This window comes from Epinephelus lanceolatus, chromosome 23, assembly GCF_041903045.1.
Source record: "Epinephelus lanceolatus isolate andai-2023 chromosome 23, ASM4190304v1, whole genome shotgun sequence".
NCBI classification, from domain to species: domain Eukaryota; kingdom Metazoa; phylum Chordata; class Actinopteri; order Perciformes; family Serranidae; genus Epinephelus; species Epinephelus lanceolatus.
In genome coordinates, this window is record NC_135756.1 from 33,390,260 (window position 1) to 33,405,111 (window position 14,852).

The 14,852-nt window shown below is 41.7% G+C and overlaps 1 protein-coding gene across 4 annotated transcripts in view; it reads right to left on the minus strand.

Annotated features, from left to right (window-relative positions):
* LOC117249518 (DENN domain-containing protein 5B-like) overlaps positions 1-14,852 on the minus strand; it is a 121,614-nt gene that overhangs the window by 34,419 nt on the left and 72,343 nt on the right. For all 4 annotated transcript variants that reach the window (XM_033615226.2, XM_078165020.1, XM_033615225.2 and 1 more), the window contains 3 exons: positions 12,276-12,463; positions 6,593-7,207; positions 4,348-4,579 (listed from right to left, as the gene is read on the minus strand). In XM_033615226.2, coding sequence (XP_033471117.1) covers positions 4,348-4,579; positions 6,593-7,207; positions 12,276-12,463 — 1,035 coding nt within the window. The remainder of the gene's footprint in view (positions 1-4,347; positions 4,580-6,592; positions 7,208-12,275; positions 12,464-14,852) is intronic.

Here is a 14,852-nt window from a genome sequence, read left to right on the forward strand (position 1 = left end):
GTAAATTCACAAAAGCGACTAAAAAAACCTTTTTCAAGAGTGAGAAAAGGCACTAAGGTCAATTAAAAATAATTAAGACAGACAGACACTGAGGAGACAATGGACATGCTGCCATCTTGGATTGAATGACACTACAACAATAGTTTCAACAATATTTAGTGACAGAAACAGCACTAAGGTCAATTAAAAATAATTAAGACAGATGGACACTGAGGAGACAATGGACATGCTGCCATCTTGGATTGAATGACACTATAACAATAGTTTCAATAATATTTAGTGACACAAACAGCACTCCAGCTGCTTGATAACACACCTAATCCACTTTCATTAGGCCTTATACATTAATGTGTGTAGAAATGTTCTCACTGTGCGCAATAAACAACTGCACACGTAAAATTACCATCAGATTCACCACACACACGCTTCTGCCAAGGAAACAAATGGTGGACGGGACTTGAGAGGTTATTGGGTGAGAGCAGTCTGTTCGATGACTTAAATGCTATTCCAGGGAATTACGCAGCTGCAGCAAAACTTGTCTTGGCAGTTGACTTATAAGCCATTCGTCTTTGTGTTATGTCGGTCTCTAAAGATGCGCTCTCAACTGAAAGCATGAGCTGCAATATCTTCCATCAAGGCTAGATATCTTAACACCTGCTTGAAGGTAGATTAGAATATTTTGAGTACCCCACACTCTTAGCAGTGGGCCACTAATTAACCAGTTGGCTACAAATGAACATAGGCACAATTTCTATAAAATAAAAACAGGGACACTCCGTTTTGGAATTTTTTAACTAATAATTGATGAGGATGAATGGGCGTCAATTTCATAAGTAGTTAATACAATTGACCAATGCATTAGTAAATTAAAAGTGTTAAATGTTGTCTATTAAAGTCTTTTAACATAATCATGGTTTAAATATGTTATGCATTTAGTTAAAAGGTGTGTGTTTACATTTTCTGAGACAGTCAGGCCTTTATTATTTGTGCATTCAGTACATATGGTCTGAGGCAGCTCTAAATTTGTTTGCAGAGTAGGAACAAGTTCAGGTAAGAAAATATTGATGTATTACAGATTTCTACTAAAACATTCATACACACAGCTTCAGCACAGATTTGTGTGTACGCACTGTTTATGCATGAGGGCCATTGTACTCACCAAAGTAATTATTGAGATCTGAGAGCACAGCAACATCTCTAAACCTTCACATGGTAAAATTATTACCCAAAAGTACTCCCACATTTCAGCAACTTGGCACTACGACATAATGAGTACACACACTTCAGCTGCATTGTGGGAATGTAGCCAAAGAGATTGCTATGTAAACAAATGGAGAACAAGACCTGACAAACATGAACAATGACAAATAACTCTAACACACACACACACACACACACACACACACACACACACACTGCTCCTCGCCTAATGAAGACAGTATAATATGCTCTGACAGCTGCTCATTAGCCAAGAAGAGAAAAACTGGCTGGACTTCAAAACAGGTTGTTCAGATTATAAATCACAGATGAAGTATGCTGTGCTCTCATCTCACTCTCTCCTCCTCCCTCTCTCACCCCAGGGATCCACAAACACACTCAGACTTTCACCTGCTTTATTTTCTCCTAACATTGCAAACTACCTTATCGTCCGCCTGTCAGTGCCACTGCTTGTTGTCAAACTGTCTGGGTTATGTTGCCCCTGTTTGAGCACTGAACTTGTGTGTGACTGAACTCCTCAGACAGGAGCTGCAGTATTAATCTCAGCTGTGGAGTGAGCAGTAAGCGAGGGCACCAGAGCGAGTCGTCACAGGGGAAGGCAGGCGGAGGGGAAGGCTGCCTGACGTCTGGGTAATTGGGTACCAGCATGCACCATCGCCCCCAAATAAGCTGCCCATCCGCAATTAAAGCTTTACATTGCTCGGCCCATTAGCATGAAACAGTGTGGGTCACAACAAGCCAATGTGTGCGCACACACCAGAAGAATGCAGGGAAGAAATGGCTTAAATGATCATTCGTACAGAGGAAGATAATGATCACAGCTAGTAAACGCTGCAAAACTGAGAATACTGAGGCAAACTGAAAGTTGATATAATCACTGTCTGTCCTGTCATATATATAGTTACAGCAACAGCTGTGTTTTAATCATCATAATGTCTGATATATCAGATGTATCTTGATATAACAGTTTTTAAAACGGTTTCAGTATGAGCTCATAACATTTCCTAAAGTCATATTCTGCATTTTTGTTTTCATTAGGGTATACTAGCCCCTACTGTTTCAGACAATGCTGAAATGTTTCTGTTAAACAGCTACTAACTGTGGATATATAAAGTACACACAGTATACCCTACAGTAACACTATAATTACTTTTTCTTTCCAAAAGAGTTGAAAAGATTAGAATCACTCTCATGTTGAAGCTAATTAATATTTTCATATCAATGTGGGAAAAAATTACTCATGTGGAAGGTGTCGCTCATAGTGATGCTGTTCCCCTCAGCTTTATGTAGCATCTTAGCATCTTTTAGTTCATTGTTTTGCAGCAGTTTTTAGAGAAAATGCTCTAAAAAAAACTGTATCTGCATCCACTACCTGTTCAGCAGACAGACAAACAGATAGACAGCATACCAAACGAGCTGGTGACAATGTGGAGCATTCAGCAACAAAGGAGCCACATTTTTTTCTCTGGAGTTGATGGAGACCATAACCAGAGCTAAAAAGTGTGAACATTGAACTTATGTTCACCTGGTGGCAAGAAACAGACTCTAGCTGAATGCTAATGTGCTGCACGTGTGCCGGATTTGTAAGTAGGCAGCTGTTTGCTAACAATACCCCTTTCAATACCTTTAAAGGGGCAACTCTGTTAGTGTTGTCTGTACGGCTTGTTTCACAGCTCCCAAGTAACCAAAACATTAGTTAATGCAACAGCTTTACATGTTGGTAGGGATATTCTTTAACTGGACAGAGCCGGGCTAGCTACTTTCTGTAGCTTCCAGTCTGTATGCTAAGCTAGGCTAACCATATCCTGGTGCTGGTATTTACATACACGCAGATATATGTTTTTCATGAAACAGCCTTATTCAAGCAGTTGGAGCAAGTGAGAAATATCTGAATAGGCTAACCTAACATGTTAACTTAGTCATTTCTGACATCACTAATGAAACTTTTAGAAACTTTATTTTTTGATAATTTGTTGGTAAATACTGAATATTTATATGTAGGCCTATGTAACAGTTTAGATTATTGCTAAAGGGGCTCTATGCAAAATTCTGAGCGCATGAGAACACAGCTATCAACATGGAAGTGGCTGAGTTGGCAGCTAGCAGCTAATGGTGCTAACTCCATAAACAACGGCAAACAATGGCAACAGTGCTGACAGAGCTAACTGTGATAACCAGGGGGGAACTGAAAGGTTGGCACAATGCCTGTGTGATGATGGCATTCTGATATGAGCACAGTGCAGAGCGGAAGCAAAGAGCAAGCCAAATGTGGGTGCTGCCAGACCAGTTTACCACAACAATCTACAGAGAAGCTCAGATCAAACAACATTTTGTCAGGTTAGATATATGCAAATTACCATAGCATTTTTACAAAATCACACACTTTGGTTCTTCATTTTTAAATACACAAGTGAGCCTGGAATCCTGCTCTTTTCCGGCTGTATGAACATCAGTAATCCAAAAAAAAACCCAGACACATGCAGCTTCATAGATTCCCTGTTGGCCTCCACCAGTCTGAGTCAGTCCTGAGTCTGACCTCCTGCCTCATGCTGCACATTCAGCACCAATTAAAGGCTTAATGAAGGGAAAGCCAAGCAGCACTAATTGAGAAAATAAGAAGAAAAAAAGACCTGACCAAACACTCTTGCAGTAAGACAGCGTCAAAGAGTGTGTTTGTGCTTAACTGAGAGAAAGAATGATGGAGTGTTTGCTGTGTTGGGATGTGGAGAAATGAGAAGTGTGGTTTTCTGGTCACTGGGGAGAGCTGAGCTGCTTCCACACGATAAATGAGTGACAAGAAGGGGAAGGAGAAATGGAGGAGGAGGCAGAGAGATGGATGCAGAGTGTTTCTGTGTGTTTTTAAATTGCATGGCACAGTGCAATCCTGTCTGGCCTCGGCTGATGGATGATTGGTATGCTTTGAAGGACGGACGCACATGAACAGCATGCTGATCAATGAGCTCCTTTCCTGCTGTGAATCAAAACACTACCATTCTGGATCCCTCTACCGGTGGAGAGATCTCTCCAAACACTTTTGTTCCAATTCTAATCATGTGTCGTGTTAAATCATGCGAAGTAAAGCTCACTTGAACATGTTTAAGCACTCACACCTCTCTGTGCCGAGCTTACCAGACTCCTTGAGGATGGAGCATCTCTGGTAGCTGGAGGATCGGAGGCTGGGAGCACGGACATTGTAGAGGCGGGCCTTGTCGATGCGAGCATCAAAGACACGGAGCAGTGGCTCCTTCTCCTCCCACTGGGACATGATCTTGTTGTCGATGAATGTGGCAAACATCTGTGTCTCGATGAAGTGGGAGAGGAAGGGCAGGTAGGGCTCCGGCTGGTCTGACAGGAATGAGGCCTGGAGCAGGCAGAGATACAAGTATAATATATCAGCTAACGGTGCAGCTTGTTCCGGCAAATTAAAGACAGCATCAAAAAAAACCTAATACTCATTCAATCAATGTGATCATCTGTGTTATAGGCAGATATAAAACATTTATAGTGTGTATTAATAGTACATTTACAGAAAAGTGGAAAAACATTTAGAATATGTCCACACTAAGGCAGCATTTTTTCATACAGAAACTAAGCTTTTTTTTAATCGTTTTTTAAAGAATGTTCATTTGTATAGTAGTCTCATGTAGCCAGATCTGTGTCAGCACTAGAGAAAGATCTGGAAGCACACATTATAATTCTGCTGTAGGGGAAAAAACACTCTGGCTTGTACTGTATGTACAGCAGCATTTATGGCTTCGCTCAAATAACAGTTTCCAGCTTATTCACCTGTTTGTCGAAAAAGAAAGAAAGAAATGAGACCAATTAAACTGTGAGCTGGTCTGTTCTGAATCATGGTATAGATAATAACAGGGCTGTCTTTCCCACTGCTGTGGCTGCCATACACATTTCTATTGCTTGCCAAGTCAGTGGGGATAGAGATGTTTACAAAAACTACCAACAAACATCAGTGCAGGTGTTTCACGAGTAAATTGACTTTTAAAATGTAAGTTTTGTGTGAATAAAAGAAGAGTGGGCAGAAGATACGTGACCTGACATAAACCACCTGTAGACTCACACCAGTAAGCCTGACAATTCTATTGAGTATGTTCCCATTATTTAAGGGATTTTTTCAATATCAAACATTTAATTACTGCTTTATAAGATATAAATCTATTTACAACAGCAGAGCAATTGTCAAAAGTATGCAGTAGATGGCATTTACAGTATTCACAAGAGAATGTACTGCATGTGGTGTGCAAACACTGTCATTTAGAGCCCCCTCAGCGCACTTAACGCAGGGTGAAATTAATCACCCAGGCACGTGACATTTCTACCTGAATTTGTTTTCCAGTGTTACACACACACAATCCAATTTCACTCTCAAATAATTATTCAGATGACTATGTCCCAGTTCTCTCTTTCCTTTCTCTGTACAACATGGGCACAGTGTGTGTTAGCCTTTCTTTGCACTAAAAAGACAAACACATACTTAAAAAACTACAATTACAGCCTTGTGGCTCTATGCCTCTGAGAACCAGTCAAGTTGCATTAACAGTTTACATTTGTGTCTGTGAAAACATGGATGCTTCACACACCCCTAGAAGCACAGAAGATCTATTGTATCAGCACAGTTTCAAGGTGGACATCCAAGATTAGTGTCACCAATTCATTATCTTACCAAATGTCTCTCCTTCTGTTCCTGAGATATGATGCTCAATAATGGCAAGAAAAGTTATTTTGCAGAACATTATGTCACAATGAAGCTGACTTTTGACCTTTTGGATATCAAATGTCATCACTTCATTATTTTATCCTATTAGACATTTGTGTGACATATTGTCATAATTAGTGCATGAATTCTTGAGTTATGGACAAACACATTTTTTGTGAAGTCACAGTGACCTTCACCTTTGACCACCAAATTCTAATCAGTTTATCATTGAGTCCAGGTGTACTCACCAATGAATTCTTGAGTTATGGTCAAAAACATATTTTGTTAGGTCACAACGATTATGACCTTCTTCCAATCAGTTCATTCTTGAGCCCATGTGGACATTTGTGCCAAATTTGAGTAAACTCCCTCAAGGCCTTCTTGAGATATTGCACTCACAAAATGAGATGGACACAGGGTCACAATAACCTTGACCTCTGACCACCAAAATCCAATCAGTTCATCGTTGAGTCCAAGTGAGAGTTTGTGCCAAATTTTTTAAAAGATCACTCAAACTGTTCTTGACATTTTGTTTTCTCAAAATAAGACAGACAAGGTCATAGTGACTTTGACCACCAAAACTGAATCAGTTTATCGTTATGTTAAAGTCGACATTTGTGCCAAATTTTCTGCACTCTATGTGTTTGTGCTTGATTTCATCACCTTGTCAAAGTTGTGCATCTGCTCCCTGTTGGTGAGCCAGGACTCCAGGTCTGGGGCGCTCTGGATGACAAAGGCTTCGTAGTCTGCAAACATGGTAGTGAAGCGGCTGGCAAACACCTCCCTTAGCTGGACATTCAGCTTGGCGTTCCTTAGCTCCTCCTCTTCGGCTGCAGTCCGGCCCCCTTGCCCCTCAGTTCCCTGAGCTTTGACTCCAGCCCTCAGGGCGTCCACGCGGGCCACTGTCACCCCAGTGCGCTTGGTCAGGGCCTGTAGTCTTTCCAGTGTGGCATTTCCCTGCAGCAGCTCCAGCACAGCCAGCTCCTCCCCTGCAAGGTTGCCGTTACGCCCATCATCCTCCAGCTGCCGGAGAGCAACAGTCTTACGCTCCCTGCCAGGGGTGGAGGGGGTGCTGCTGGGAGCGCTGCCGGGAGCGCTGCCGGGAGCACTGCCAGGAGTTGTGCGGGTCCGTGGTGGGGCCCCTGTGTTGGCAGAAATGCCAAAGCTAAGCAGCACCTCGCTGAGCTCCTGGATGAACTCGCTCTTATTGGGAAACTGGGGGAAATCCTCTGGAAGCTCGATGTAGTGGTTGTCAATGTCCACAAAACACAGATTGGCCTGGGACAGAAAAATGTATTATTACAACAATATAGTTCAGAAATAGACAATGATCCCTATAAACTGAAACTTAATTAAATCTCTACATCACAGTTTCTGACAGAAGAAGCAAGCTCAGTGTGAGCCCAGAATGCTGGGACAGGTATCATCAGGATGCATGTTGAGGACAGATTGGTTTTAGGAGGTATGATGGGGGCTGGGAGATGTTGAGTATGGAAAATGTGGGTCAGTGTGTGATTGATAATAGCACATTGTGGGAGATCAACCTAAATCTGACAAAATGGAGTTATCATCACACCCTTATATGGGATTAAAGTAAGACCTGATAATACTCTAAACCACTCAAAACCACAGGAACAGGAACGCACTCATATACACATGCCATAAAACACAGATATAAACTCTCATTTTAAACAGGAGTGATGGAAAACCTCCAGATTGAAATTTCCAGGTCAGACCCCAGTGTGTGGTGTGTTCATGTGCTGGTGGAATCTCCAACATCCAGATATGGGCTGCCCAACGTAGGCTATTGCAATGCTACAGTTTTATTGTTAGAACAGCTGGAAAAACAAACCAGCTGTGCAATAACAACAGATTAATTTTCTATTTCAATAGTACAAAGCATGAAACCAAGCTGGGAGATGTGGAACATCACTACAGCCTGAAGATAAGGAATGCATCCTGTAAACTATGATGAATGTTTCTAATGGATATTCTGGGCAAAAATCCTAATGTTCACTGTTGTTTTCTCTTCCAAATGTTGGGAGTTTGACTAACCTGGAGGTTTGTTTATTAACTGTCCAACTGCTCATGTTTCTTGGATCTACTTTTGGCAATGTGTTTCCTGTTCTCAGCATTAGCCTTTAAAATATATCCATCCATCCACCCATCCATCCATCCGTCCATCCGTCCATCCATCCATCCATCCATCCATCCATCCATCCGTCCATCCGTCCGTCCATCCATCCATCCATCCATCCATCCATCCATCCATCCATTTTCAACCACTTATCCAAAGCTGGGTATTCCAAATGCCCCTCTCCCCAGCAATGCTTTCCAGGCCCTCCTGAGGGACCCCAAGGCATTCCCAGGCCAGACAAGATGTATAATCCCTCCAGCGTGTACTGGGTCTGGCCCAGAGCCTTCCACCAGTTGGATGTGCCCGGAACACCTCTAACGGGAGGTGCCCAGGAGGTATTCTGATTAGATGCCTGAACTACCTCAATTGGCCCCTTTTGATGCAAAATAAATATTATGAAACAAAATGGTCAAGTTCTTGATTATGATTGGCTGAGCAGTGTTTGAATGTGTTGTAAAATACTCTACAAACACACAACTGTGACCACATTACAATTTCAGTATTACTGCACCAATTAGTCACCTATTGTCATGTGAGATACAGAACTAAAGAGGGCAACAACTCAAGCCTGGATCATTTATCAATGGATGAGAATGGTTGGTGGTACGCTTTGCTGTCATTCAATGAATGCATGAGGAAAAAAAAAAATCAATAAGATCTATTGAAGACAAAAGCCAAAATGTTGCCAGTGTCAGTGGGTTTTTTGTACACTGGGAAAGGGGCTAAATAGAGCCTGTAGGGAATTATGTTTGAGCGGCCAGAGTACCTATTGTGTCCTGACACTTCATTGGAGAAATACCTGTCGCTGCTGCTGACCAATCCACCGGCCTTTCATCTCCATCCTAAGTCGACAACTACAACAATGATCTAAAGTTAGTTAACCATGCATGTAACTTTAGCCAGCTTGCCCGTTTTCATTTGTAGCCTATAATGCTCACTTTTCTCTAGCCATGCTGTCGATTGCAAGCTGTGTAGTTGCAGTGTAGCTTGGCTACTCAGTAACCTGGCTACACTGTTGTACAAAATGATATTGCTGGCAAATGACAACAGCTTGAGGAAAGTGAGTGTAAAAGTTGCTGACGACAGATACATAATCTAACTGCAACATGGTGATGAGAACTTTCTGTTTCTTTCTCCTAATAGGGTGAATAATCCATTGGAGTGAGCTTCTTTGGCTCTGTGTAATGACAGATTTGTAAAGCAGCTGGCACTTTCCACTGTGTCTGTGTGTTGCTTGGCAACTATTCTGCTAAATGTCACTGAAGAACTTCATTGTTTGGTCGAAGAATGGTTATTTTTCATCAATAAATTATTGCATTTTTTCCCCTCTCTGTCTGTCTTACAACGCCCCTTAGCTTCTTTAACAGCTCTGTAAACCCCAACCTCAAATGGCTTATTGCTTAATTAAGCACCTGTACCTGATACTTGAACAGTGGTTCTCACACTGTGGGTAAAGCCCCCTGGGGGGGGGGGCACAGAGCCACTGCATGGATAACCCGGGAAAGACATGGAGTGAAACAGAATCAGAAAAATGTTTTTGCAGAACATTATGATGTCACAGTGAAGTTGACCTTTTGGATATAAAATATCACTTCATCATTTTATCCTACATTTGTGTGAAATGTTGTCATAATTAGCGTATGAAATCCTGAGTTATGGCAAAAACATGTTTTATGAGGTCACAGTGAGCTTGACCTTTGATGATCATATTCGACTCAGTTCGTTCCTCAGTCCAAGTGGATGTTTGTGCTAAATTTGAGGAAATTTTCTCAAGGCCTTGTGTTCACGAGAATGAGATGGATGCAAAGTCATGGTGACCTTGACCACTGACAACCAAAATCTAATGAATTCATCCTTGAGTCAAAGATTACATTTTTGCCATATCTGAAGATGAGGTCACAGTGACCTTGCCCTCTGACCAATAACAGCTAATCAGTTCATCATTAAAAGGCCTTTGCACACTGAGTCTGTTGAGTGTTGTACGTCTAAATAAATACGACTTCATGTTGTGTCAATCACATTTACATACTGAGTGTAAAACTTTAGTCTCTCATTAAAGTTTTCTGATCAGGTTCGATTTCTTTTATGTTTTTCACATCTGTCAGAAGACTTAAGAGGGCTGTTTGACCAAGAATCAGTGAAGAAAAATGGGTGGCAGGAAAGAGGAACGGGGTGTACAGAATAATTTCATGACTCAGACAGCTCACTTTCAAATAGTAATATTCAGGTCGATGATGAGGAAGAGGAGTAGGAGGAGGATGTGGACTGCACATAGAATGTGGAGGACAAAAAGGGAGGACAGCTCCACCCCTTCATGCAGCTGTGGTGCCAAATGAAAGACAGGGTGGGAGTGGTGACAGCCAGATAGGTAGAGATTGGAGAAAGGCAAAGTAGAAAATGTGTCTCTTCATTTTGTCACATATTGCGAATTTTCACAACAAATAGATCAATAAAACACATCAGAATCAGTGTGCAAGGTTTCTGTGCGTAACGCTTTTTGGATGCAAGATAAAAAAAAACATGCATCTGAAAAAACAAAAAAAAAAACAAAAACCCAGACTCAGTGTGCAAAGGCCTTAAGTCCAAGTGGACATTTGTGCCAAAATTCCCTTGAGGTGTTCTTTGGAAACTGCATTCAGGAGAATGAGACAGATGGACAACCCGCAAACATAATGCCTCTGGCTATGGCTATCACCAGTGCGGAGGCATACAAACTCTAAGGTTGAGGGGCATGAACTTTTTTCAGCTTCTAACAGGGGCCATGGCAGAGAAACTTTGAGAACCACTGCTTTCTGGTCACCCCTGAACACAACTCAAGTCAGGAATCTGAACACAGAAGTATTTGTTGCCACTAAAACCTTTACTCTTCATAAGACTACTATATTCATCAAAGTTTTCAAATCTGGGTTTGGGGCTTGGTTAGGCTCAGATACTTTGACTTTTCTTCAATGTTTTGTGAGACAACAAAAAAAAAAAGCTCAAAGAACATGAGCAAACTCTGCATATCACAAATCTTTGTCTCCAAAAAGGCTGCCCTAGTTTGGATCTAAAGCCCACTAGGAACAATTGTATATGTTCAAAAAGAGGAAGAAAATGTAGAAAAAGGATGATAATAGTGCCACGTATTCTTGTCTACAATGCAAACAACTAATGTTATCATCTGACAAGAGGTAAAAAGAAGAAGAGCTGGATTGAAGTGCAGGGTTCAGAAAGGCAAACCTTGTCTGGCATTAATTCCCCAATTACATCCCTAGTTTCCTCTCTCTCATCATGTCCTCTCTGCTTTGCTTTGAGCCATTCTTTCATCATCAGCTCATTTCTAGGTCAGCGCCACTTCAAAGGATCATTCACAAACAGAGAGATTCACCAGTCTAGGCAGGCGGGGGGAGCCTGTGCGGGGGGAGGAGGGAGACAGACGGGCTCGTGGGTGCCCTGCTGCAGCCTCCTGCGCTGGCTGGGATAATTAGCATCCATACGGAATGTGCCGGATTAACAAGCGCTGGGAGTCGGGGGATGTAAGCAAAGCCGGAAGCCGGCGAGCCTGGATGTTCCGCTTTGTTGGGGCCTTATCTCACTTTTACACATGAACACACACACATGAAATGTGTTGGGCTAAATACTGGGTTAAATCCAGTGCACATTCACCTCCTCACTGTGTGACAATTGTAAAGGCCGAAATAAAAGGGCGTTAAGAATGCAGTGACTGAAATCCACCTCATACTCACGTTGCTGTGAGGTGATTTTGTGTGTGTGTGTGTGTGTGTGTGTGTGTGTACGGAAGTTGTTTTTAACAGAGAGGTGTTTCTTGCAATTTCCTGTCTGTCTAAAAGGGAGCCTTGTAGTCTGCCTGTTTGTGTGTGTGTGTGTGTGTGTTTGGTATTGGCCTTGGACAATGTATTGTCAGCAGTAATGAGCACTGACTGCAAACTGCTGCAGCTTGTGCATGCACACACTGACAGTACTTGTTTTCCTACACTTGTGGGAACCTTCCATTTTAGTTTATGCGCTCACCAAGCCCTCCCCCGGGCCTAAATGTAAGCCTGACTCCAGTCATTAAACCCTGAGTCCCAAGTCCAGAGTCCTAGTATAGTCCACATACCTTCCACATTCCCCAGAGAAAGCCCAGGCTAACAGCATCATTTCACACTTGTATTAACCTGAGGCTTACACTTAGCTCTGGGGTTAACACTACATAGGTAGGCTGTGTACCTCCTGAGGAAGCTCCAGTTTGGAGCGGTCTGTGCCCTCTTTGGACTGCAGGCCCATCAGGTAGGGAACAGGAGCGTCCAGGAAGTGGAGGAGAGAGGCTGGCAGGATGGGAACATAGACATGCTGCCACTGGAAGGGAAACAGCAGGGTGGTGATGCCCTCAGCCACTGTCATCAACCGCTGGTAGTCTGACAGAAAGAGAAGAGAATCATAACAATATAAGAATAAGAATAAGATAATTTAATTTTATGTACAGCATATACAGCCTGTTCAGATATCTGAGTGAGTGAAATGCTTTGCAAATTTTGCATTTATATTAAATTATTATTAATACTTTTATGTTCATAAAAGTACACATAAAGAACATACAAGAAAACATACATATGTATCGTTCAGGACCTTTTCCTCACTCAGAGGCTGTCCGTCAGAAAACATATAAATCTATTATTCAGGACCTTCACCTTGGCTTGATCATGGTCATTCAGCAGCTCATGGCTCTGTACTGCAGTAATATTTCTCAGCAGGCAACAAAGTGTTGTTTTTCTTCTTACCCATTAATTTTTTTGTCACCCTTCTTTATTTTTTCTCCCCATATCTCCTTGGGGGTTCCGTTCAAAAGAAAACATAGAACAGAATTACCGCTAGTGAAGGTGAAGTTACATCTATGTTTTCACATTTCTGTTCATTTCTGTGAAAACATGGATGCTTCACACACATCTTCCTCCTGACAACACAGAAGATCTATACAATCAGCACAGTTTCAAGGTGGGCACCCAAGAGTAGTGTCACCAGTTTAGTATCTGACCAAATGTGTCCCCTTCTGTTCCTGAGTTATGATGCTGAATAATGGCCAGAAAAGTGTTTGCAGAGCACTGTGATGTTACAGTGAAGTTGACCTCTGACATTTTGGATATAAAATGTCATCACTCCACTTTTTCATCCTATTAGAAATGTGTGTGAAGTTTTGAAATAATTAGCATATGAATTCTTGAGTTATGGCCAAAAACTTGTTTTATGGGGTCACAGTGACCTTGACCTTTGACCTCTGACTGACAATTTCTAATCGGTTCATTCTTTAGTCCAAGTGGATGTTTGTGCCAAATTGGAGTAAACTCCCTCAAGGCCTTCTTGAGATATTGCATTTAAGAGAATAAGATGGAAACTAGATCACAGTAACCTTGACCTTTGACCACCAAAAGCTAGTCAGTTCAAAGTCCAGTCAAAGTGAACATTTGTGCCAAATTTGACTAAATTCCCTCAAAGTGTTCTTGAGATATCGTTTTCATGAGAATGAGACATTAGTGATGGACATATGGATGTACAACCCAAAAGCAAAATGCCTCCGGCCACGGCTATCAACAGCGCAGAGCCATAAAAACATTGAAGAAAACATATATTTATCTTTCAGGACCTTTGCCTCCCTCAGAGGCAGTATGGCTTGATCACGGTTCACTCAGCAGAAGCTCACTGCTCCGTACTATATAATATACATGCATAGTATTTCTCGGTAGAATGCAAAAGTTTCTCAGGAAAACACGGAAGTATTCATATAAATTTTTTTCTCCCCCATGTTTTATTTTTTCATCCATTAAAGTTTTTCTCACCCATGTCCCCTTAGGGGCTTCATTTTAATTTCCTAATAAAGCTGTTCTCAAAAAGAGAAAAAAAGCAGTGATTGATTATTGAATTGTGTATAAAAGTAGGTCCGTGATGTGTTTTTAATGAACATGTAAGGGTGATTTTACTGCAACACAGAGACTGTTGAACTGTGTAGAGGGAGCAGGGAGGAAAGAGTGAGGGGCTGATAAAATACATATAAATTTAGAGTATTGATGTGCAAGAGAGGCTTTAATCAAGTGATTCAAATTGAATCTAAGAGTGAGTTAGGGTTAAAGAAGAGGAATTACATTCTGATGGATTCTTTTCAATCATGTTTTCACGTGTGTGTGTGAGAGAGAGTATTGCCTCTGTTCCCTAAAACAGATTAAGGCCAGTGGTTGAAGGCTGGCTTTAGTATTGAGCTCAGCAGCAGTTTCATCACGTTATTGTGATGGCCAGAGTGAAAAGCCTGCGCGACCTCGAGGAAAGGGAAGGGGGAACATAAGAATAAAAAATGATAGAGTTATAACAATGTATCCAATCAGTTGCTTTCTACCATACACCCCTCCCCCACATTCTCATTTCCTTTCATTGTGTAAGGTTCAGTCAGTGTCATCCTGTCTGTATGTGCACATATGGAATCTGTGCAATTTCAATGAAAATGCATTAAGCTCTCCAGTGCTGTAACCACAGAGCACAATGGTTTATATTCACCAGGACGAGAAGCAGCTGCTCAGCTTGTTCACTTCTCAAAGTGCGTGTGTGTGTGTGTGTGTGTGTAAGTATATACTATACATGTCTTTTAATCACACATAAAATCACAGCCGTCTTGACTTTGTTTAAACGACAGCTCTTAAGAATCAGAGTTTGATAAAGTGGGCAGAATACTTGAGACAGGTCTCCATGCTTCACACTGACAAGATTAGCTTAAAAATGCAGGGTACACACACACACTCCAATAAATCAGTGTCAGCACAC